We start from the raw sequence: 24889 nt of genomic DNA on the forward strand, positions 1-24889 counted from the left end.
AAGTCGGACTATAACCAGTCTCAGAAGAAGCATTTTTTCTGTGATAAAATGTGGGGCTCGGGCTGAATAGTCATGACGTCATGGCAACGCAGAGACCTCACCACGCAGCCAGGTTGGAATAAATCGCTGGTGGAAACACAGCCCTGGAGTTCTAGTTAAGGCTTTATTCTCGGTCTGCTTTGTGCTAGCTTTCTGTCCCAGCATTCTTATTGCTACTTGGAGGTAGCCCAGGAAGAGGTAGGGGAGCCAGCAAGATGTGGGTGTCTTTGTGATTTGGTGGCTAAAGTGCCACAGTAGCATTGGTTAAAAACTCTTCTAAACAGCTGAACAAAGTGAGGCTTTCTGCAGCAAGTCTATTCATTTGGTTGCCATGTGCTAAGAATAAAAGATGATGGGATCCTCTGATACACTTTATAGCCACAATAGGAGGACCAGATATTTAACTACTGAATGGTAACATAACAAAATGAAAAGCCTTTGCCAACCTGGTGCCCTCCAGATCTGCTGGGCTATAACTCCACTCATCCCCAGCCACTGGCTGGGGAATGAACAGATCAACATGGAGCCTCAGGACCAGCAACAAAACACACACAGAGATTTCTCCATGTCAAGCTGAATCTTCTGTTCACCACCTGCCACATTAAATACCCTGGTGGAATCCAGCCACTTACTGGATGCATCTGTTTTTTTGCTGTATGCCTCAGGACCAGCTGGCTTTCAAGTGGTGGGTCACATCAAGGCCACCCAGTGCCCTTTTGTTTTTTTAAGAGAAAGCAAAAAATGCAGAGAGTGATGAGAACAAAGAAATAGGGTAAAAATTAGAACTGGGCCCCATGTTAATGCAGGCTGAGGTTGAAAAATCTGAAGACTACAACTTTCCTGGAGTTAGAAGGGAGGAGTTTTATGTAATTTTGAAAACCCTCTGCCCCTTCAGGGTTTCAGCCCTTAAGGCTAAATAGCCATCTTCTCCCCAGAAGATAACTATTCCTCATTATGGACACACAGGCTGGATCCATTTGGGTTACATGCTTTGGAAAGCTTCGCAGTGCTACAGAAGAGCCATTCACCTGCAATTTATGTTAATCCCACCTTGTGCAGCACTCATCGATCTTCATGTGACCCCTCCCTTGGGGGCTGGGGTAATCAGGCTTTCTACTACAGGCGCCACCATTAGTGTGAATATGAAGGACAGAATGCCCCTAGCCTTCACTATATATCGCTATGTTTTTGTTTCCCAAGGCAACATTTCCCTGTTAGAATCACTTATCTCAACACACTGACTGCTCCAACTACCCTTAGATCTGTAGAGCAGTAGTCCACAGCAATTCTTAGCAAATGTAGCTGTGTTTTCACCTGCTTCACAATATAATGCCATTAGACATTAAACTATAAGACCAACTACTCTTGCTTGGGATCGCCCCCCTGTCTGAACCCAAGTCAGAGCATGTCAAGAAAAGCAGTGTAAAACGTAATGAGAAAATGACTGCATGAGTATTATTTCTCTCCTGATACATAGGTTAGGAAGCTGCCATATATAGGACTTTTATTAGAAGCAAAACCGGTACTCCCATACTTGTTTCTTATATTACATTTTACTTATTTCCCCAATGTATTCATAGCCACATTAGAAAAAACAGCATCAGGCAGTCTTGAGTAGTACAAAGTATCACAAGTCATAAGAGGCTGAATCTCATACAAAGAGGAAATTCTAGGCCCCCATAATAATAATATAAAAAGACCAGGGACCAGTCTGGTATTCACAATTTTCTTATGAACCAGAACTAATCAACAAGAACAAGTTAGGCTCTGGGGTAAACCTATACTTCAACATCACATCCTTCTCTCATTTGCCCTCCTTATTTTGTAGTCCAAAAATCAATAGATCTCCAAGACACACATTCAGTTCAAATTTCACATGCTGTGCAACCTCGCCTTAGAGGGCATCATGTCCTGTGGGCCGTGTGATTCTGACTGCCATTTTATGTGAAAGATTCTGAGAAAAGCCTACTGAGCCTTTTTCAACTAAGACACAAATACATAAAAGTAAATTAAGAAACAGTTCAACTTTCCACCACGATCCAGCACATCTGGTCCTTATTGTGAAGCCTTAAGCATGCTGCATTTCATACAATTACAGTATACATGAAGTACATTTCAACATATAAATCACACAGCAGGATTTATTTTGCCAAATACTAAGATCAACACAGGAGAACAAATGACTTTAGGATGGAATCTGCCTAAGAGGAACAATGACTAAAGATACATTCAAGAAGTGACAGGTATATTAGAATGTCTTTAAGAGAAAGAAAAAGGGGAGTTTATTCCATACAACAGTGACTTAACTCACATATAATTACAGCTTGAGAAACAGCAATAAATCTCTATGCAGAATGCTAATATTCCAACTATCTGAAAGATACCAAGGCTTGTTCATTAAAAAAGAAAAAACATCTTGGAGTCATTCATATTTCTGAAAACGTTTCAATTTATGTGATAAAATTCTACCAATATTTTAGTCTGAACAGTCTAGCTATTATGAGTTCCTTTGTTTTACACCCCCCTCTATCTTTTCTATTTTCACTCTTTTTTAAAAAAATGAGCAGTCTTTAGTTGTACACAAATCTGCAGTGATCGGTGAAGTCAGACATTTGAGAATAAAAACAAATCCCATGTGCTTTAGGCACTAGAACAACTCATAATTCAGTTTGCTAATCAAGTAACCCAGTTGAGACATGCAGGTTCTTCAGGATAGCTAAGCTAAGCACAATGCTATGCATGTTTAGATAGAAAAGAAGTCATGCAACTCCCAGCATTCCCCAGCGAATTTACATACTGACTGGGGAATGCTGGAAGTTATAGGACTTTATTCTGTCTAAATATGTATAGGATTGCACTCTCAGCAGAGTTGCTTATATATACTGGGGGCTAGTAAGGTCTGCATTGCTGCTAAGCAGTGCAGCAAAGAACAACAAGGGCCTCCCATCGGATCCTTCAGGCACAGTTAATAAGAGCATCACCTAACTACAAGCTTTGTGTATGTAAGCAAAGTACAAATGCAAGAACAGGCAAGCTAGATTTTCTATCATTAAACTCCATCAAGACTTTCTTTCTTTACTGAACTATTTATAGACAAGGAATAAATGAACTGACCTCGCAACCTGATTCTAATACATGGATATAAAATAGAATTCCACCAATGGACTCGCTTCCAAATAACCTTTCCTATATATGCGTTAGACGTACACATACTGCTGTTCCCATACTCTGTTCCCAGTCAGAGAGTATACCCATTAAGCCACATAACAAATAATTGCTCTTTGTTAAAATGTATTAGTCATAGAGATATTGTGGTCAAGAAAGTAGTATGTTGTTAACGAGAGAACAGAAAGATGAGCTCAGGAATCACAGATACGTGGTTCAGATGATTAACTTATTGCGGCAGCTGTGGAACCCCTCACCACGAGATTGCTGGCTCAGTTTTGACCTTGGACACTGATATTAAAATAACCTGTCACTATATAATGACAGTCTCATGACTGACTTATGATTCTGGACAGAAGCACTATCCGCACACACAAGAAGCACCACCAAAAATGTGCTTTGTTTTATTTTGATAGTTTCATAAAAGTCAGTCCACTAGAAATGAATGGGGCTTCCTTCAGAGTCAGGTGCTGAAGACCAGGATGGGAGTCTGGGTTTGTTTACACAGTTACTGGGTTTTGATGCCATGGTGCCTGTTACATTGCAAATGCAACCTCACTCTGGGGTTGTCATGCCGCGAGAACCTGGCAAGTGTCGGTTATGTGAAGGTTAAACAACCCTCATGTAACCCTAAAACCGACCATGGGTTGTTTGAGGGTTGTTTAACTCTAGCATAACCCACATAAGCTGGGTTCAAATGAGACAGCAACCCCCAAGTGATGCTTTCATATTCAAAATGGTGGCCTCACATGCCCCACAGCTTCACCGTGGGTTAAATAACCTATGGTGGGCTGTCATGTCATGCGAATGGTCCCATTGTGAGATAAACCCTGCCTACACAAATAAGAAAATACATTTCATTCCATCCTCACTTTGCTGACCATCTTGGACTAGCCAGTCTCCACTGTATTTCACTAAAGATCTATGGTCCACTCATCAATGTCTACTCTGTGCTATGTATAGTACCTAAATCACTAAAACGTTGACCTGTAGCAAATATTTTCCTCATCCCATGCCACACAGCAAGTTCAGAAGTCGAAAGGTATCCTGAGGCATCCAGTTCACTTTGCCACTGTGATTAGGCATGTGAAGTGCTCTATATCTGGGTTATAGAACCAAGACCCATTTATTGTCTACTATGGGGCTGTTCTGGAAGAAGGGACATTTGGCAACCTTAACTCAACAAGCATACAGTATACAAGGAAGAGTTCACATGAAGTAACCATGGCAATGACCTGGTTCGTACAACATAAGCCACAGTGGGTTGTTTCAGGGCAGCTTGTCATGTCATCTGAATCTGGAGCACTTTTTCCATTGTGGGTTGTCTTCCCATGAACAAGCCACCCTGAGAACCCATGGTTTGCTTGTTGTTGAGTTGTTCAGGGTGGTTTGTTGTGATGTCTGAACCAGGCAGGGCAGCTTCATTGTGGGTTGTCAGGAACAGCTAGAGAGCCAACCAGCAAGAGCAATGAAAACCCTTGCTGCTCCTCCTGATCTCACTAGTGCTGCCACCATCCTCTCTCATTCCTTGTTAATGCCCTCCACCCTATGCTCTTAAAAATCAAGAAGAAAGGACACCAGAGAGTGTTCCAAAGGCATTCAACAATTTTTTTAAAAAATCAGTCTTGCACAAGTGTGCACATTTGAAAGTTTGCTGCTATGAAATTAGAGCAATACGACAATGGAACCAATTACCTAGGGAGGTGGTGGGCTCTCCCACACTGGAGGCGTTCAAGACAAGGCTGGACAGCCATCTGTCAGGGATGCTCTGACTTGGATTCCTGCACTGAGCTGGGGGTTGGACTCAATGGCCTTGTAGGCCCCTTCCAACCCTACTATTCTATGATTTTATGAAATTTGCATAATTTCCCCCTCTACTGCTTTGCCATGAAATTTGCATATCTTTACTGATTTGCGTATATTTACCGATCCATCTCACTTATCTATCATGAAATTTGCATATCTTTACCGATCCCCTTCACTCTGTGCTCTGCCTTGAAATTTGCATATATTTACTGATCTCACTCACTCCCTTCTCTGCCTTGAAATTTGTGTATGTTTACTGATCCCGGTCACTGCTCTGTAACCCATATGTATATCTGACAGCTAACAATGGAGACCAGTGGAGGGAAGCTACAAGCACAAAGGGGGGGGGGCAGGGCAAATGCAGCTGGTGGCTGCAGGAGAAGGATCTTTTCAGGCAGGTTCAATTACTTTGGTTGTACCTGAAGCTGTCTTTAAAAAAAAAAAAAAAGTGTTTGCTAGCAAGACAAGCACAGAAGTGGTAGATGAAATTGACAAGGACCTTGGTATGCTGGGCTAAATAGCAGATGGGTGATCTTGCATTCCTGCACTTGCGGAAGAGCCTCAAATAATAATTAAAAAAAAAAATTGTGAATGTATTACCGCATTCATAAGGGCTCAGAAAATTATATGCATTTGGTGATCATTGGGGGGGGGGGCGGTGTGGAGTTTCCCACATGAGCTGGCAACCCCAGCTGACCAATTGCAGAAAGGGTGCTGATGTAGGGAATGAGGAAACAAGGATTTCTGCCGCAAAGGTGCCTGCGATACATGCCAGAAGTGGGTGGGAGGATGAGGGGGAAACAAGCTATGGCAAGCCGCAGAGCACCCAATCGTCTGTTGGGAGTAACGAGCAAAGTACCAACCCATTATGGCTTATTCTCAGGGTGGCTTAGCATGACGTGTAGACTTGCTCATTATACTGCATGTCAAAGAAAGGACAAGAAATGAATTCTAATGAGGAATTTTAAAAAACGTTTTAAGGGAGTTTTTAAAAAAGGAAATTCTAAAGGCACAATTACAAACAATTCCAACAAGAAAAAAAGGTGGAAAATAACAGAAGACACCAATGTAGCTTCACAAAAAGCTTAGAGATGACCTGAAAACAAAAAAGGACACATACAGGAAGTGGAAGAAAGGCCAAGCTACAAAGGAAGAGTACAGGCAGGTAGCACAAAATTGCAGGGATGGAGTCAGGAAGGCTAAAGGTGAGAATGAGCTGAGGTTAGCAAGGGATGCTAAAAGCAACAAAAAGGCTTTCTTCACATACGTGCATAGTAAAAGACAGAGGAAAGAAATGGTGGTTCAGGTATTAAATAAGGATGGCAAAATGATAACAGGTGACAAGGAAAAGGCAGGAGTTCTCAATTCCTACTCGACTCAGTCTTCTCCCAAAAGAGGGTCTCTGACCCCCCCTGGCAAAGGCGAAGTACAGGATGAAGCAGCAGGATTGCAGCTTGAGATCGATAGGCATATGGTCAAGGAACACCTAATTACTTTGGCTGAGTTCAGATCTCTAGGGCCAGATCAACTGCATCCTAGAGTAATAAAGGAACTGTCAGAAGAACTCTCAGAACCACTGTCTATTCTCTTTGAGAAATCATGGAGGACAGGTGACGTGCCAGAGGACTGCAAGAGAGCTAATGTTGTCCCTATCTTCAAAAAGGGCAAAAAGGAGGAGCCCGGGAACTACAGACCAGTCAGTCTGACATTAATCCCTGGGAAAATTCTGGAGCAGATTCTAAAGCAATCTATCTGTAAGCACCTTGAAAACAATGCAGTGATTACTCGAAGCCAATGTGGATTTGTCAAGAACAACTCTTGCCAGACTAATCTGATCTCATTTTTTGATCAGGTAACCTCTGTGCGAACGCTGTGGACATAATATATCTTGACTTCAGCAAAGCTTTCAACAAAGTGCCTCATGATATCATGATTAGCAAACTAGCTGAAAGTGGGCTAGATAAAACAACTATCAGGTGGATCCACAGATGGCCAGAGAATTGGACTCTGAGTGCTTATTAATGGGATCTTCTCAAACTGGGGAGAAGTAACAAGTGGGGTACCACAGGGCTCAGTCCTGGGCCCAGTGCTCTTCAACATTTTTATTAATGACTTGGAGGAGGAGGTGCAGGGAATGCTGATCACATTTGTAGATAACACAAAATTGGGTGGGATAGCTAATACTCTGGAAGACAGAAACAAAATTCAAAGTGATCTGGATAGACTGGAGCGCTGGGCAGAAAACAACAGAATGAAATGTAATGCCAAGTTCTGCACCTAGGAAAAAGAAACCAAATGCACAGTTACAAGATGGGGGAGACTTGGCTCAACAATACTACAAGCGAAAGGATCTTGGAATTATTGTAGATCACAAGCTGAATATGAGCCAACAATGTGATGTGGCTGCAAAAAAGGCAAATGCTCTTTTGGGCTGCATTAATAGAAGCATAGCTTCCAAATCCCGGGAAGTACTAGCTCCCCTCTATTTAGCACTGGTTAGGCCTCATCTGGAGTACCGTGTCCGGTTCTGGTGACCACACTTTAAAAAGGATGCAGGCAAACTGGAAAAGGTTCAGAGGAGGGCAACAAAGATGATCAGGGGACTGGAAACAAAGCCCTATGAGGAGAGACTGAAAGAACTGTTTAGCCTTGAGAAAACTGAGGGGAGATAAGATAGCGCTCTTCAAGTACTTGAAAGGTTGTCACAGAGAGGAAGGCCAGGATCTCTTCTCGATCATCCCAGAATGCAGGACGGAGAATAATGGGCTCAAGTTACAGGAAGCCAGATTCCAGTTGAACATCAGGAAAAACGTCCTGACTGTTAGAGCAATACAACAACGGAACCAATTACCTGGGGAGGTAGTGGGCTCTCCCACACTGGAGGCATTCAAGATGAAGCTGGACAGCCATCTGTCAGGGATGCTCTGACTTGGATTTCTGCACTGAGCAGGGGTTTGGACTCGATGGTCTTGTAGGCCCCTTCCAACCCTACTATTCTATGACTCTATGATTCTATGAATTGCCACCACACTCCTGGAAATGGTACATCATTCTTGACACTGTCTATGAACCATCAGCAAAGCAATATGACCAAACCCAAAAGCTTTTTGTGACAAACAAACCCCTACTTCTAATATAGATCCACAGCACCCCCTACAGTATCTGGTCAGTTGGCACCCTGCTGGGTAACTGTAATAGTTTTATCTAGCTGTATATCTCACTTTTTTGTCCTCCAAAATGCGAACAAAACCATGATCCCTTTTCTTGAAAAGTCTGACTCATTCCAACCACCTTGGAACTGAACTCTTCCCAATGTGAAAAACCACACGGTTACAAATCTACTGCTTGTGTATGAAGATTTTTTAAGGGTTTTGATAAGCTCTCTGTTCCTAGGCTTTGGGAAGGAAAGTCCAAAGAACCTTTCCTTTTTCTTTTTTCCTAGGTCTGAGCTGAAGGGAGGGCTCCTTGGCAATAGGACTCAGAAACTCCCCAAGCAGCTGGATGGACTAGGGTGTGTCAGGAGGTTCATCCTGACTGGTGGCAGCCTTTAAGAAATTCTTTTTCTGAGGAACCCATGTAAAGAAGGGGTCCACCAGGAGGAAACGTTACCCCCCCTCCTGGTGCTGTAACACTCTTGTTCTACCTGTTTTGTAACTTCCACACCTAAAGTGGAAAGAATACAGTCTCTTAGTATCATGAAAATCGTAATTATACTTTGATGAATACAGTTAAAGATCAGAGCAAAACATACCACTAGTGTTTCTCTAATGCCCACTACAATAAAGCAAGTGACCCCAATTACTGAGCCATCACTTCACTATTTCAACAGCAACTTCATGGGCAACTGATCCTTAGCAACCAATGTTAAATGGAGTGTTCATCATAGTGCCAGTTTCATGAAACTAAGCAAACTGCAGGTTAGTTGCAATGCATTGGAGATATGCCCTAGCTCATAAATGTAACAAAATATGATTTGGATAAAATCAGGAGAACCTAGAAAACCCAAAAGACTAGTGCCCAGAAAAAGCAGCAAAATGTCTTTTTACATGTGAGCAACCAACAGAAAGCTAGAAAGAGCAAAACTCTATAAGGCTGCAATCCTATACCTACTTACCTGGTAGTAAGCACCCCTGAACTCCATAGGACTTACTGGGGGCTTTACATTTTTGCCCCTACTACAGTTCTGATTGGAACTGGGGGAGGGGGGCACATCTGCTTTTTTTTAAAGGCACTCTAAAGCTATCATTCTTGATAGCTGTTGCATTGCAGTTTTCTGCTGCTATTTTTGTGCCTTATGTTATGTTGTAAATTGGAATGATGTTTTTAATTGTTAAATTATTGCATTTGTTGTAAGCAGCCTACTAGAATTCTTTGGACTAATAGGGTATAAATGTTTTTTTTTTAATTAAAAAAAATAACATCACATCTGGTCTGGTCCTTAGTTGTGAAGCTCACTCAGTAGTCTTGAGCAAGTTACTATTTTTCAGCCTAGCCTACTTCACAGAGAGATTAACTCCAAACTCCTTGAAGAAAAGGCAGTAGAATACAAATGTAATGAATGAAGTGTGGATTTCACCAGATATAAAGCAATGAAGAACCAACAATTTGACATGAAGTAGAAAAGCTTCTTCCACAATAGAGTTCCCAGTGAGTTATCACTGACACAATTCTGAGTTGCTTGTGAGCATTTATATTAGACAACAGGTTACCTGCAAGTAAATGACTGTAAGATTGCAACTAATTCTACTTATTTACACTTCATAGTACTTGAACAGTATATGTACCCATAAGCAAATGCCATTAAATAGGGCTTACTCCCAGGTAAGTGTGGATAGAATTGCAGCCAAAATTCCAAAAGATTGGGACACCTAGAGGTGGGGTATTCTGAAGTGAGGAGCACAGATTTGTATAGTTTAGCAACTATACATTTTGTACCATGATTAATCTGTATTTATTTCTTAGTTATCTCGTTTAGGGGAAAAAAACAACCAGCAGCTTCAGATCTTTTATAAAGATCATACATTTTTTTTCACCTGAGGAGTGGGTGGAGAATGAAGACATTTTCCTATTCCCCATTTTATTCTTTACCATTCTCATAGAGATTTTTTCATGTCAGCTGTGGCATTTTGACAGACAAAAATATTAGGATGAGTTGTCAGACAGCCCTCACACAAAACATCCCAGGTCCAATCCACCACCACTACTTATGCAGAAAAGCAAGACAAACATTCACTCCTCAGCTAAAAGGCCGGAAACAAGAAATCTGAAATGAACTTCTACTGACCTTTGAGTTCTTATCAACTTTATAAAACTTTACCTCTAACATATTTCAATAGGTCAGGGCGCTAAGTAGTGATGGAGCACTGGGGTCTGTGAGCCACACTGTCTGCTCATGTTAGGAAACACAAGAACATGCTGGCCTGGGCAGTGTATACTTAAGTAACATACAATGCCGTGGCAGCTGTCTCTTATTTGAAAAAGAGAGTGGGAGGCGAAGTTGCACGTTTGCTCGACTTCTTTTAGCAACTTTACCCAGCCACCGCCTTTACATATGAAGCGCGTCTTTTTAGATGCCACCTCTTAGCCCCATGGAAAAGGTCCTTCATCGTCCCCAGCCACCCGCTGAACGACCCTCTCACCCAGCCACAGAGACCTCTCACTAGCCCACTCCGCAAAACAACCCTCTCATGACAAACCGTCCGACCCTCCTTCCTTTCGCATGCCCACCGCCCTCAGCCCCAAATACAAAGGAAAGCCCCACCTCTGCCCCCGAATAGCCTTCTCATTCCAACCCCACCCCAAACATTCCCCCACCCCCCCCTCTCACCCGCATCCATCCTGCCCCCACTGAAGCGTCAGGGGCGGCCACGACTATCTCCTCACAGACACAGATCACCACAGCGGCGCACTCTAACACGCTCGCCCTGACAGCCTGGCCTTCGTCCAATCACAGAGCTCCCCATCACCCATCTGAGTGGCGGATAGGTCAGTTGAAGAGGTCAGCAAGCTCCTCTGCGCTGCACTGCTTCCTCCTCCCACTTGGGAGATGCCATTTTGCTGTACGGAGAGAGTGAGACCGTCAAACAGGCTCATTGAGGCCCAACTTCTCACCCTACAGAATCGGAAGGAACTTTTTTCCTTATCTCCACTTTATGTTCCTAACCCTTTTGAGACGTACAACTACTACAGGATGCAAAGAGGGTGGAGGGTGGGGGCCGCCATCTTCCTGTACGGAGTATTCAAGCACCACCCCCTTTCCACAATATGGTGGTCTCAATTAGTTCATGTCAGAGTTTTAGTCTAACGATGTAGGCCTTAGCAGACGTCAGCTGTCTGCCCCTAGTTCTCCTGGCAGCGAATTAGTTGGCGAGGTACAAAGCAGCGGGGGGCGGGCGCTTGGTGCTTACACAGCAAGCGCTGCTGCGACCCAATACCGCCTGAGGGCCGCCCTATTAAATGACAGCTCTTTCCGTACGGAAGTTGGATTGTAGGGTGTGGCGAGGCCCCTGCGTCTGGCTTCGCCATCTTGTTGTACGGCTGAGCGGGGGGCGGAGAGAGGAGGGGAGAGAGGCAGGGCCGCTCGCGCGGCCTCCAGAGATGGTGATCTGTTGCGCGGCGCTGAATTGCTCCAACCGGCAGGGCAAAGCTCCCCAAGGTCGAGCGGCCGTCTCTTTCCACAGGTAACCAGGGGGAGGGGAAGAACCGCTCGCACCTGGTAGGCGAACCGAGCCGTGCCCTTCCTCCTCCTCCTCCGCTGCCACCCGGCGTTATATGGCTTCTCGCACTTTCTCCGGCGGGCAGACGGCCGCAGAGCCTCCCGTTTCCCCTCCGCCCGCAGTACTGTGACAGGCTGATGCGCCACAAAACGACACGGGCTGCCCCTCCTCACGTACCTGGCGCACTCGCTTCTGGCCTCACCTCCGTCTCTCCCAGGCAGACCGAGCATCCCATGGACAAAAGGGACCCCCCCTCAAATAAACCCTTTTGTCCCCCACCCAGCCACTCACGCACCTCATGTCGCCTAACCAGAGTTTAATTGTAAGAGAGAGGTGCCTGGGTTGCAACTTCCCTGAAAGTCACACCTTCTTTTTGTTTAGAAGTTGGTCGTGGTTTCTCTGTGACGTGCTTCGTTTTTTGGTTGTATATGCTTCGTTATATGGTGACTCTCTTCCTGACCTCCCCCCCCCCCCCTTTAATGGCTGAAGTCTAGTCCGGAAAACAGCTTCCTGGGCTACATCCTGGCTCAGAAATAAACCCTGCTTTGTGTGCGCGCGCGTGCAGCATTCCTGCTGTTGGCAAGGCTGCCTGCCCTGTCGAAGTTCTGGAAATGGGGTATATACACTTCTAGGAGAAAACAACTTGCGCTGAGGTGTGGTGGATGACTTGGTGGAGCGATGCCTTTCATAAGGAGATGTCTGCTGAGTGTTGCTTTTCCTGTCAAGTGTAATAAGAGGGAGTGTAGCTGTAGAATTAGCTAGCTAGTCCCAGCTATGCTGCTGTGAGAGACGTGGCATCCTTGCCAATCTTTGCAGTAGATGGCTTCTCTTCTGGAACTCCAGAGGCAGGTAGAAGAAAAGTTCCTTTCTGTTGGGGATCCTTAAAAGAGGGCTAGCTCAATTATAATTACGAATTGTCTTGCACACGTGCATTTTTCCCTTCTCCATTGGAGAAATAGGGCACTAGGAGCATATATATATATTAACCTATACTTTGTTGCCTCCTTATTAGGGCCAGTTGTGACATTATACTTAGCATGGAGCTAGCAAGAAATGTAATGTCTGAACTAGACCTTATTTGACTTTGACTTTGCAGTGTCCATTATAACAAATGTATGCAAGTTCATCTTTAAACTGGGAAATGTTGCAGGAAAATAATGGGATAACACCATGTTCTTTTAATGTATGACAAACAAGATATGTATTCTCTGTATATTTTAATCTTTCTGGTAGCATGCAAGAGAAACAAGTATTTTGGGCATTGATATTGCTGTTAAACTTAAAAGCTGTGCAAATATTCTGTAGTACCGCAGTTATTCCATACCCATGCAGTTAGAAAGTGAAAACAGCCAAATAGTGAAAGTATGCAGAGTTTAAATAACAAACTGAGGAAATAAGTATTGTACGAAGATGAAACTAGAAACTGTCTTGCAAGGTCCATTTAATCCAGCATTCTCCTTCCAACAACAACCAGCCAGAAGCCTCTGGAAACTCCCAAATAGGTCATTAAGGTGATGTCTATGCCTTGTTTGTCCCCAGCATTTGGTACTCAACATGTAACTCCCTGTGAAGGTAGAGGTTCCATTTAGCTATTGTGGGTAAGAGCTTTTGATAGACCTGTTCTCCTGTGAGGATTTTTTTTCCCTAGCACTATATCAATTCTGGAACTGCCTGTTAGCATGGTGTGTGTGTGTGTGTGTGTGTGTGTATTTAAAAACTGCAACTGAGGAAGCCCATTTATTTTAAATCTGATTTGGGGGCATTAATCAATTCATAGCAGGCAGAGACTTTGACAGGTGAATTGATTCTGTTAGTATGACCAAGCCTTGAGTCAGTAAGAATGCTGTGTTAGCAAAACTAATATTCCAAGCTGAGACCACTCTGTGTCTGTTTCTTATATATAATTTTGTCCACATATCGCTTTTTCTTTTTGTGTTATAATATTTGCAGACTTAGATATCATAACCTACAGTTCTGTCTGTGAAGATGACTAAAAGTCTATATTATTGGGACTGATGACCATTTAAAGCAGGGGTGGGCAACGTGTGGCCCTCCAGATGTTTTGGCCTACAACTCCCATCAGCCTTAGCTAGCCCAGCCACTAGTGAGGAATCATGGGAGTTTTAGGCCAAAACATCTGGAGGGCCACAAGTTGCCCACTCCTGAGTCCTAAAGCAAGTGTTTTGTTTTAAACAAAGGCTCAGTTCAGACATCATGCCATACCGACTTGTGGTTTGCCCTAATCATAATTTATAACCCAATTAATGGTTTAAGCTTCCAAATGTACAGGAAAACCATGAGTTAGAGCTGCTTGACTGCTTTTAAATTCCATTTGCTCAGCATATCCATGGCGCTAGATCTTCCAGAGGGTAGAGCAATGGCCATAACTATGTTTTGTCATTTCAGACAACATGCCAAAATGTAGTTTGCTGCCTGATAGCAAATTACGACATCATTTCAGTCATCATGCCAAACCATAATAGTGCAGCCCTATGTACACTTACCTGGGAATAAGCCCCACAGAACATAGTAGGATTTACTTCTGACTGAAGATGCATAGGATTATACTATCACACAAAGAAATACTTCATAATATGTAGTTAGTCTGCATCCAGACAGCAGCTTCTGTTGTAGCTGAAGTGGTGCTGAACTGGAAATGGCTGAACAATGAAAAGCTGCCAGCGAGCATAGGCATTTGCACTATAGGCAATCTATTTACTGTGGTACCACAAGGATTGTGCTAGCTCCTAGTGATTGGCTCCCAATGCTAGTGATCAGCCTTGGATATTGGCATAATCCCCATCTGGCTTCCCAGTGTCAGGTGTATTGAATCAGTAAACCTGACACTTCAGTACGTTTTATCTGGAAGTACCTTGGTGTTGGGACAGAAATTTCAGAATGTTTTATATGTTGACTTAGACTCTCTCAAACTGTCAATAGAAATTATGTTTCACAACGCGTTTTAATGGATTAGAGTGCCTCTTTCATTGCGGACAACTTGCCAATATAGTGGAATCAGACAAACAGGGTTTTTTTCCATTCATCGTATTTGCTCTTTTAACCCTATAGTCCTGATCAGCATCTAGTGCTTAACAATGCTCATACTTAGAATTGCACAAGGGCTGAAGTGTGAGTCTGTGGATCCACCAACAACACTTGGTGTAACTGCAGACTCACTCCTGCCTGAACCAAGCAAAAGACTCCTTTTAACTTTCTCTTTCTCAGAGTGGCTTTGGCAGTCCTGTACACCCACCCCCTTGTGCTCATTTCTATTTGCCTGCATATCCTCTCTCTCTTTTGCACACACACAAACACACACACATGTACGTGAACAGCTGAGGTATGTAAGGGGGAGAACTCTGGAAGAGCCTCTGTTGCTGTTCACAGTGCATTAGGAAGGGGGAGCCCTTTGTGTGTCAGCTCAGGAGAAAACTGCTGAAGCTACATAATGGGAGATGGGGTGGGAATGTCTTGGAGATCATAGGTGATGGTGGGAGCCATCTACAGCGCTCAGCCCTCCCATTGCACCTCTCTGTAGGTCAGGGATAGGCAAGTTTTTCTGACTGCTGTAATTAAGCTGTAGCACAGTTAGTTGCTGAGCCCTCATGCCTTAAGGTCTGCTGGGGAGACTGTGGGTTGAATCCAGTGTTGTTCCTACTTAGAGTAGACCTATTGAAATGAATGGGACTTAAGTTACTCGTCACTAACTGAAGTCCCATTCACTTCAATGGGTCTACTCTAAGTAGGACTAATACGGGATACAACCCTATAATTATGGTGCCCTTGCCATCTAAAATTCAGCAAGAAATTACCAGTGCCAGGACTTTTTGTGATGCCCTTACTGTGGACCTCTCCCTAGGAGGAAGCTCATCTGGCCAGCTCTCTCTTATTCTGCAGCCTGATCCTATGCAGAGTTAGGTGAGTTGGAGCCCCTTGGAAATCAATGGGCTCAAGTGTATGTAACTTTACATAGGATTGCAGCCTTAGAATAGCTTTTGGCTGCTGAAATTTTGATTTAAATCTGCTGGTTCAGTTGCAAAGGTTATTAGCAGGCTATATGATATTATGTGGGCTGCGGTGGCTTAGTGGTTAAGACGCTGAACTGCAGACCGGAAGGTCGGCAGGACAGCAGTTCGAGACCTGAGTGCTGCGTGACAGAGTGAGCTCCCGTCTTCAGTCCCAGCTCCTGCCAACCTAGCAGTTTGAAAGCAAGAAATTGCAAGTAGACAAATAGGTACCGCCTCGGCGGGAAAGGTAACAGTGTTCTGTGCACCTCGGTGTTCAGTCATGCCGGCCACATGACCACGGAAGCGTCTTCGGACAGCGCTGGCTCTTCGGCTTAGAAACGGGGATGAGCACCGCACCCTAGAGTCGGACACGACTGGTTGGGGACACCTTTATATGATATTATATTTTAGCTGTCATTAATTTTGTAGAACTGTATATTTTTATTATAAGCTGTTGCACCTTCTTTGGGGTTAGTCAAAAGGTATTATGTTTTAAAACAAGCAAATAAGTTCAAGGTTCAGAACTAAAACAGTCCAAAACCTTGTGAAATTTTGATTCTAGAAAATGTAATGAATGCCGCATATTTCTGTACTTAGGGGAATAATCTACCAGATTGTGTATTTTAGAAAATTCAGGTTTCTTAAGCTTAACTCCATATATAAATTACTTTGACTTGTTAAAAGAAGAGACATAGTAACCCTTTTCTCGTTTACACTGTGTTGAAGGTTTCCATTAAAGGACTCAACGCGACTGATCCAGTGGTTAAAAGCAGTTCAGAGAGACAACTGGACTCCCAGCAAGTATTCCTTTCTCTGCAGCGAGCATTTCACTAAAGACAGCTTTTCAAAACGTCTGGAAGATCAGCACCGGCTGCTCAAACCCACAGCTGTGCCAACCATTTTCCAGCTTTCCGAGAAAAGTGGGGATAGCAAGGATTATGTCAAAAGGAGAAGAAAAATAGCAAGCCAGATTCTACAAGGAGATGGCAATCAATCAAAGGAAGGAAGTGGTGAGGTAGTTGAGAGAATCTTATCTGACCAAGACTTGATAGTGGAAGGGACTAAAGAAATGGAGCAAGTGACTCTTCAAGCTGAAATTGGGTCAATGTCTGAGCAGGGAGAGACTTTCCAGGTCCAACTTGAAGGCTCCCTGAGAAGGATGTTGGCAGATAACCTAGTCACAAAAGTAGCTCAGAATAAGCCAGAAAAGCATTCTGTAGAGGACTGTTCTGAAACAGTTATCCACTCCGGGAGTCTGAAAGTGGATAAAAGTGGTGTATCTGAGGATGACTTCACACCACCTGTGTCTGGTGCATGCAAATTTATTGGCTCCCTTCACTCTTACAGCTTCTTCTCCAAGCACACTAGAGAGAGGTCATCTTTTCCAAAGGAGCAACTAGAAAGGAAAAGGTTGAAGAGAAACATGGAACCAAGCTGTAGTAGCAATACTGCGGAGCAGGACACTAGTTTAACAGAAACCTCCTCTACTTCCTCTCTTACTGCTATCCCTCAGAAACCCGCCCAAAGCATGTCTGCATCCCCTGCAGATCTTACTCCTAAACCCGCAACAGAAGCTGTTGTAGGTCAGAAGGGAGAGACTGATGCCAACCCCATGTCAATCAATGAGGTCATCATGTCTGCCTCAGGAGCCTGCAAGCTCATTGACTCCCTCCATTCATACTGCTTCTCCTCTAGGCAAAGCAAGAGTCAAGTCTGCTGTTTGAGAGAGCAGGTAGAAAAGAAGAACGGAGAGCTGAAGCAGTTGAGACAAAAGATCAGCCGCTCTGACAGCCAAGTTAGAAAGCTGAAGGAAAAACTAGATGAACTGAAGAGGATCAATTTCCCATTCCTGAGCAATCTGCTATCCCAGGGCTGTGGTTAGTATCTTCTGCACTCTCACAGCTGAGGCAAATTGATAACAGAATATGCAGCTATCTAGTTAAATATAATATACTGTCTCCAAGCACCTTCTCAAGGTAGCTTACCTATTACTTTCCTATCTGCATTACATTATTGGGAATATAGCCCCCAAGTGTTGTAAAATGGAAAACATCTTCTTGCAAACTCTGTGTTATTGAAATACTCCCTCTCCTCTCTCTCTCTCTTTCTCTCTCATGCGCACACACACGCACACGCACACACGTGTACACACACCATGCACCAGTGTTCTAAAATGTGGGGAAAGAGGAAGTCTGCCCTTTTTAGAACTACAGATTTGGGTTAGATCATTCCCAGTTCTGCCTGCACACAAACTATAAATATGCCAGGTTTCTTCATCTTGTTTGAAAGCTGCCGAGAGATAAAGTTTATTCATCATATTCCACCCTATTTCCTTTCTTGGTGTGTGAATGTGATATATATTCACCATGACCAAATACAGTTCAGTCACCATTTGAAATGCAGCTGGAGTATTATAGTTATACCCCAAATAGAACATATTATAGAACTTGTTCCTCAAGCTCTAGGCAAATGGCCATTTCTTGGATACAGGAAGCAACCTGTGCAGCTGTAGTACATATTCAGTAGTATAAATGTTGCTAAGACCTGGGAAGCAAGGTGATCAGGCCTGACAGTATGTGTGTGCGTGCACAAACCCTCCAAGCACTGGAGGGGAAGGGCCAAAACTTGCCTTCTGCTCCTCATAATGGGGTCATCTGTGTCTGGGATCAGGACCAAGTTTTGCCTTAGATTTACTCGGGACAGGTCCCCTTGACATTTATAGGAGAAACTAAAGGAACTGTAAGCACAGGTAGAGCTGAGGTGGGGCCAAAACTCTTTCCTTGCGTCAGATATTGGAGATCCCTAAGATGAGGACCATGGGTAGGTTTTGCCCCAACTTCAGTTGTATCACTGAGTACAGCTCCCTTATTTGCTTCCAAAGAAGTCAGTGGAAGCCATTTGAGTTTAGTGGTAAAAGAGAGGGTGGAATGTTACATTTAATACCCCTGGTCAGATCGTGCCGAAGACATTTAGAATTCATATTAAAATGCATTAACCACCAGAGGGTCATAAATTGTGGCAACGGCCATTCTGATTTATGTAGTTTTTGAACAGTTTTTAAAGATAAAGCTGTGTTGTACAGAGGAACAAAGTACATATTTCCGCTTGTGAATTATGACTTATCTTATTGATTACTTTGTCTAACGAGAATGAGAGAAACAAGGGCACAGTTGTGTGTTGGATATATAACTTTCCCTGACAGAATACCAATTGCTTTTGTTAGATAAATGTTGTTGTCTGATTTGAGATTGGACGTACAACCTGTTCTGGATGGGATCGCACTCCCCCTGGTTTCTTCACAAAAACAGATGCAAAATGTTGTGGCCAGATTGTTGGATAGTGCCAGTCAAGCAGAGATGTTACTCTGAGTTTGTATGATCTGCACTGGCTGCCTGTCAATTTCCAGGCTCAGTTGAAGGTGCTGGTTCTTACATTTAAAGCCATAAATACCTTGGCACCTGCCCTCCCCTGTATGTACCTCACTCAGGTGCTCTGTTCAACATCAGAAGCTTTGCTTCTGCTTTTGCCGACTGAAGCTCAGCAAGTGTCCCCTAGAAGCCGGGCCTTTTTGCTTGCGATGCCAGTTTTATGGACAATCCTTCTTAGGAAGGACCGATTAGGCCCAACACTTTTGCCCTTTGGACACCAGATTAAGGACACTTCAGGGAGGCCTTTAAGCCAAATTTATTTTTTCAGCGAGCTTTGGTTTTTCTGCTCTGTTGCTTTGTTAGTATTAGTTGCTGCTGTATTTGTCATGTATATTTAATTTTACTTTTTTGTATTTAATTGGTTTGTATGGATTTTTGTGAGTTGCTTTGTTTCAGTTTTTCAGAAAAGTGTGTAAGTTTTTAAACTAAATTAAGATGCATCTGGCTAGTCAGGCAGTCATTTGGAAGAGTTCAACTAATATGGGGGGAACCTAGCAGTTAAGTCTGAATGTATTTTTTGTTTTTCAAAATAAAATAGGATTTGAATAGACACATTACCTTCATGGATTACTGAAAGCAATTTCCAATATTATTGCTGAAGTGCACATTTATTTGTATTTGTAAAGACCTCCCCACACCCATGGTCTGTAAAGTAGAGGTGCAGAATCTCAGGCTTAGGGGCCACGTCCAGCCCTCCTGGAGTCCCAATCCGCTTTGTCCTAACCACCATTCTTTAAGCTAAAATATGGCAGTATTTTTGGCTCTTTCCCTTTTTCCCTGCTCACCACTGGAATGTAGAAGGGCCGCGGTGGCTTAGTGGTTAAGACGCTGAACTACAGACCAGAAGGTCGACAGGACAGCAGTTCGAGACCCGAGTGCCGCGTGACGGAGTGAGCTCCCGTCTTCAGTCCCAGCTCCTGCCAAACTAGCAGTTCGAAAGCAAGAAATTGCAAGTAGATAAACAGGTACCGCCTCGGCGGGAAAGTTAACAGCGTTCCGTGCACCTTGGTGTTCAGTCATGCTGGCCACATGACCACGGAAGCGTCTTCGGACAGCACTGGCTCTTTGGCTTAGAAACGGGGATGAGCACCACACCCTAGAGTCGGACACAACTGGTTGGGGACACCTTTCCTTTTTACCACTGGAATGTGGCCTCTGAGAGTTTCTCTGAAATTCAATTTGGTCCTCAGGCTGAAAGAAGTTCAACACTCCTGCTCTAAAGAAATGAGCATATGTTGGCAAGCTGGATTTTGCTAGGAGACTACACTAATTTTTTTAATGTTCAGGTTTACTAATTTGACTTTTAATTTCCTTCTCCTTTGCCTCTACCCTGGATTCCAGGGCTTATAATAATGGAATCTAAACCTGAATGTTTGTTTTTGCTGATTATGCTGCAAATATGTACCTTATCCTTGGCTTATGAGAGGGTAGTAGGAGCTAAAAAGAATTCTGAATCGCAATAACAGTATGTGCCAGTTGTATGTCAGTTCTGAGCAACTTGCTTAAATGAAACTACAAGTCCCAGAAAGCACTTGGATAACCTCTGTACGTAGTCCCAAGGTTGTTTCCTGTCTTGTCTTACTAGATTGTTGCACAGTGTTTCCTGGAGGCTAGGGAAAGATTAGTGATCTTTGATTTAGCAAACAAGCTAAAAATAATCTTACAGGATATGGCCACCAATGAAACAAATACAGGTACAGTCTAAAATTGTATTTTTTTCATCGAAGTACTAAGGGATTCTGAAAGCAGACATTTGGGTTCCATTTCAGCTCCTCTTTTGTGCCTATTGAATGATTCTGTGGGTGCTATATGCATGATCTTTTGTCTGTCGAGAGATGCTATTTTAGCAGGGAACATGGCATGTGCATTTGATGACTTTCATTACTTTTCAGTCTGGGGCTGTTTGTTCATTACTTGCCCCTAGGTTTGTATCCAATATGAGAAACCTCAGCGTTGTGCATTCCCTCCCTTGCTCTCCTCACCATCAGTAGAAGGTAACAAGTGAAGAGGAAGATCCCACATGCTTCCTTGACTTCTGTTTGTGGTGTGGGGAATTTGGCTGACTAACACTCCAGTGCCTTCTCAGGAGCGGAGTGCAAGTGAACGATCCCTTTGTGCTATTAAAGATGTACAAGCCCTACATTTTTTAGGACTTATAGGATATCACCTCCCTCCCCCATGCAACTTCTCAACAGTTAAGATCTGCTAAAACAATATATTCAAAGCCTTTGTACTCTTTACCATTCTTTTATCGTATTTAGTACTAAGCTCAGCATACTGTCTGCAGAGAGCCTGTTCAACAAAGGTTTAGAGGAGTGGGTGTATGATGCCAATATCTCACTGAAATGTGTATACTTGTTCTTAGTATGTTAATTTTTAACCATACCAATGTGTGCTGTTCTACAGATTCCCCTTCGAAAAAGGATACAGTCAAGATAAAACAAGTGATTATAAAACAGTAGGAGAGCGTGAGGATATCACGAAAAGGATAAAAATCAGGTAGCCATGTGAGGCCATTAGAACACAATTCACAGGTTTAATAAAATATTTCATTAAAATCAACATATAGGTGGTACTTGAGCAGTATTTACAACGCTATATGGGAGTTTTTGTGTTGTACAAAATTTAGCATTTAGCATGTACCATATAAGGCACTAAGAATGAAAAAGGAGATGTGACTTAAATGTAGCAGCCGTATCGGGGGTCAGACTAAGTAGCCTCATGCAGTCTCATGCTTCATGTTCTTGCTGAGCTCTTTCTCCCTTGAATATATTGTTGTAAGCTGACGAGACACAGGAATTCCTTATCTTGTCAAAGGTCATACAATTGTATATCTTGTTCTCTGCTGTTCTCTTCTGTTCTCTCCTTATCATGGCTACCCTATAACCCAGTTCTTGTATTATAAACAATAGTGCTAGGAGAAGAAATGTTGAGGACTGCAACCCCACGCGGGAGGGGGAGGAGGAGCCGTTTCATATGTGTCACAATGTCTATAAAACCAATGTGCTGATGTATTTCGGGGCTTCTGGCTCTTTGGAAATGATTCCAGCCTTAAGCCCGCGCGTTAAATAAAGAATCTCTTTTTCCTTCGTGGTCTCTCTGACTCTGAGTTCTGCAACATAAATGGTGCCGTGACTCGGATGTGGCAGGCTCTGAGCCAGACAGGTGGCATTTGCCTGCTCTTGATCGCCGCACCAGGAAGACGAGCTCAGTGCATGCCTCCCTTTCTTGGCGCCACCGACCTTTTTTTCGAGTGAATGGGAGAAAGCCTGCACCGGGATCGCCCAAACGGCAGCGAGTGGCAAGAGAACCTTGGGAAGCGGAGGAAGGAACTTGAGCCCTGCCTGTATCGCAGCTGCAATTGAGTTGAAACCCACATTGGAAGCCTTCAGGAGAAAGGCAAGTATATGGGAAAAAGAGGGCCCCGCCTTTAGGGAGAAAGGCCACTGGGCAGAAAAAAAGAGGGCCCCGCCTTATGAAGAAGGTCAGTGTTGGTGGTATACGTATACAAAAGAACCTACTCCTTGCGGGTAGAAGGGGGGCCTGATCACACCCCCGCCTGGGCGCCAGTACCTAGCACGCCAGTACTCAGGAGGAAGCTGGGGAAGCCGCTTTCTGCTCTGGTAAAAAGTGGGAAAAGTGGGTGGCAGGGACATATGGATGCAGTGGAGAGATTGATGATTGTGTGAGTGGCTACTGCGGTTTCTGACGCATACCGTTGACCGTCCGGGTGCCCAGGCCAGTAGCAAAGTGCGTGGTGTGTAAAATCCTCTTGTGTCGGCCAGTGAGACCCCTTACTCACTGACCAATTCCCATTCCCTAATTGTGTCTGTCTTCAATTTAGGAGGGAGGCTATGGGTGGTGGGGGAAGCAAACCTTGCACCCCCTTGAGATGTATGTCAAACAAAGAAGGAAAAAGGTTTTTTTTTAAAGATTCAGAATAGAAAGAGAAAACAGTAAAAAGCTCAAGGTCGAGCTGAGAGAAAAAAGAACAAGATCTGAGGCTGTTAATTAGAAAAATGTTGCAGGACAGTCTGGCTTTTAACAAAGCGTGGGAGCGTGGGAGTGTAAGGCCGAAGAAGTAGCTGTTAGCCTAGCGCGCCGAGAGAGGGGGGGCAGGAAAATTGCCCACAACGCTCTGAGTTGTGCAACATCATCACCTCGCCTAATTGAGATGAAATCCCTAAGAAATGGAAACTGAAAATGAAGACCCAGAAGATGAAGGCAAAATAGAAAATAAAGGTGAAGAATCAGCCCCCAGAGCACAGGCTAGACCCCTCTTCGAGTGAAAAGTGTGCCATAAGACTGGCCCAAAGCAGAATGAAGCGGAGAGACCACGTTGAAGATCTCTGTCAAGGTAACCGTGTTTAGCTTTGAACTGTGTTAGAATTGCATAGAGCCTGTAGCTACTGACCATCGGCTATATGATTTCTGAAGAGCGTAACCATTAAGCTTTTGCCGTGGGATTCCCTGCAATGAAGAAATCTCACTGATTTAAGTGTCCAGTGTTACACTGCCTAAGTGTGTGTGCTGAAGAGACCGAGAAACCAGACAGCATGTTCCTGGCCAAGCCAAAATCATGCTACTACCGTGCTCCTGAAAGCTGCAATAAACTGTGTAAGCTGGGAGACCCAACCTGATTGAGAAGAAAAGAAGATATTGGAGCAACTGTCTTAAAAAACAATGAGATCTGTGTAGCTGGCTGGCTGACGCTGTCAGTGATGTTACAACTTTAAATTAAGACTGTTTGCCTGTTTGAGACCCCAGCGAAGAAAGCTGACCCGAGTTATTTGTTGCCCGTGCCAAAGCAAAGATTTAGCTGCCCTGTACCTCATCATGTCCTGTTTTAAGCTTGGGATTTACAAACAAACTGAGAAGCTTGCCTTTGAAGTCCTGCAAATCACCCCACCGCCTCCCCGAAGATTAATGGCTGCCTGAAAAATGCAAGTATAAGGCAATGCCCATCACCCCCCAGCATCCTGAGTTTCGGCACTCAGTGTTTCAGTGCTTTCGTGTACCAGGTTAGAAGAGAAAAAAAAAAAGAGTAAGTTTTTAAAATGTCTGTGAGAGAACCTGACAGAAGTAAAATAAAATTTACAGAGGAGTTGCCCAAGTTAAAGTGTCATGGCTAGAGAACTGAGCTGTGCCGCTCTGTTTAGACAGAGGCCTTGCTAAAAAGTTAAAGGCCCTTGTCTGTCAGAAGGGGTATAGGGCCACACTTTCCCTTTTTAAACTGATGCAAAAGTGGAGAGCCTTTGCTGGAAACCTCGCATCTTCATTGCCCAGAGCCTTCTCTGTTTGCCTCCATCATCATCTGGGCTTTTTAGAGACACTCTGCACATGAACTAAAATTTTAAATTGTCAAAGACTTGCCATGGACAGTGCTGTGAAGCTTTTGATAAACTTGAACTCTCATCGCTGTGGACCGTGTGTCTGTGTTTGTAGTCAGCTCAGTGTACGGCAGGCTGAGTTTGATCTATAACTTTTAGATTTCCTTCTGCCAGAACTCATGCAGCATAGAGTTGCCGATGCAAAAATGGTGACCTAGAACTCTTTGTGTGTGTGGGTATGCCCGTCCCTTGATTTTAATGGGCCCTGAGCTTTCAGCCAGAAGAGCAGTATAATTGCTGGATCTGCTCCATCATGCCTTACCATGCAAAAAGTGCTTTCCATTCATTGTGTTAAATTGCAGAAAAAGTTTGTTGTGTATATTTTATGATTTCTTAGA

At 43.7% G+C, this 24889-nt stretch overlaps 2 protein-coding genes across 6 annotated transcripts in view; one reads left to right on the top strand and one right to left on the bottom strand.

Moving 5' to 3' along the window:
- Nucleotides 1–10912, bottom strand: part of ATG4B (autophagy related 4B cysteine peptidase) — a 44123-nt gene extending 33211 nt beyond the window's left edge. For all 3 annotated transcript variants that reach the window (XM_084846998.1, XM_084846997.1, XM_084846996.1), the window contains exon 1: nt 10838–10912. In XM_084846998.1, coding sequence (XP_084703124.1) covers nt 10838–10847 — 10 coding nt within the window. In that variant the 5' untranslated portion in view covers nt 10848–10912. The remainder of the gene's footprint in view (nt 1–10837) is intronic.
- A 641-nt stretch (nt 10913–11553) lies between these two features.
- THAP4 (THAP domain containing 4) overlaps nt 11554–24889 on the top strand; it is a 35573-nt gene continuing 22237 nt past the window's right edge. For all 3 annotated transcript variants that reach the window (XM_084846992.1, XM_084846993.1, XM_084846994.1), the window contains exons 1-2: nt 11554–11690; nt 16460–17610. In XM_084846992.1, coding sequence (XP_084703118.1) covers nt 11608–11690; nt 16460–17610 — 1234 coding nt within the window. In that variant the 5' untranslated portion in view covers nt 11554–11607. The remainder of the gene's footprint in view (nt 11691–16459; nt 17611–24889) is intronic.

Source organism: Heloderma suspectum, chromosome 3, assembly GCF_057233095.1.
Source record: "Heloderma suspectum isolate Gila_16-S chromosome 3, 16-S_ref, whole genome shotgun sequence".
NCBI lineage: Eukaryota > Metazoa > Chordata > Lepidosauria > Squamata > Helodermatidae > Heloderma > Heloderma suspectum.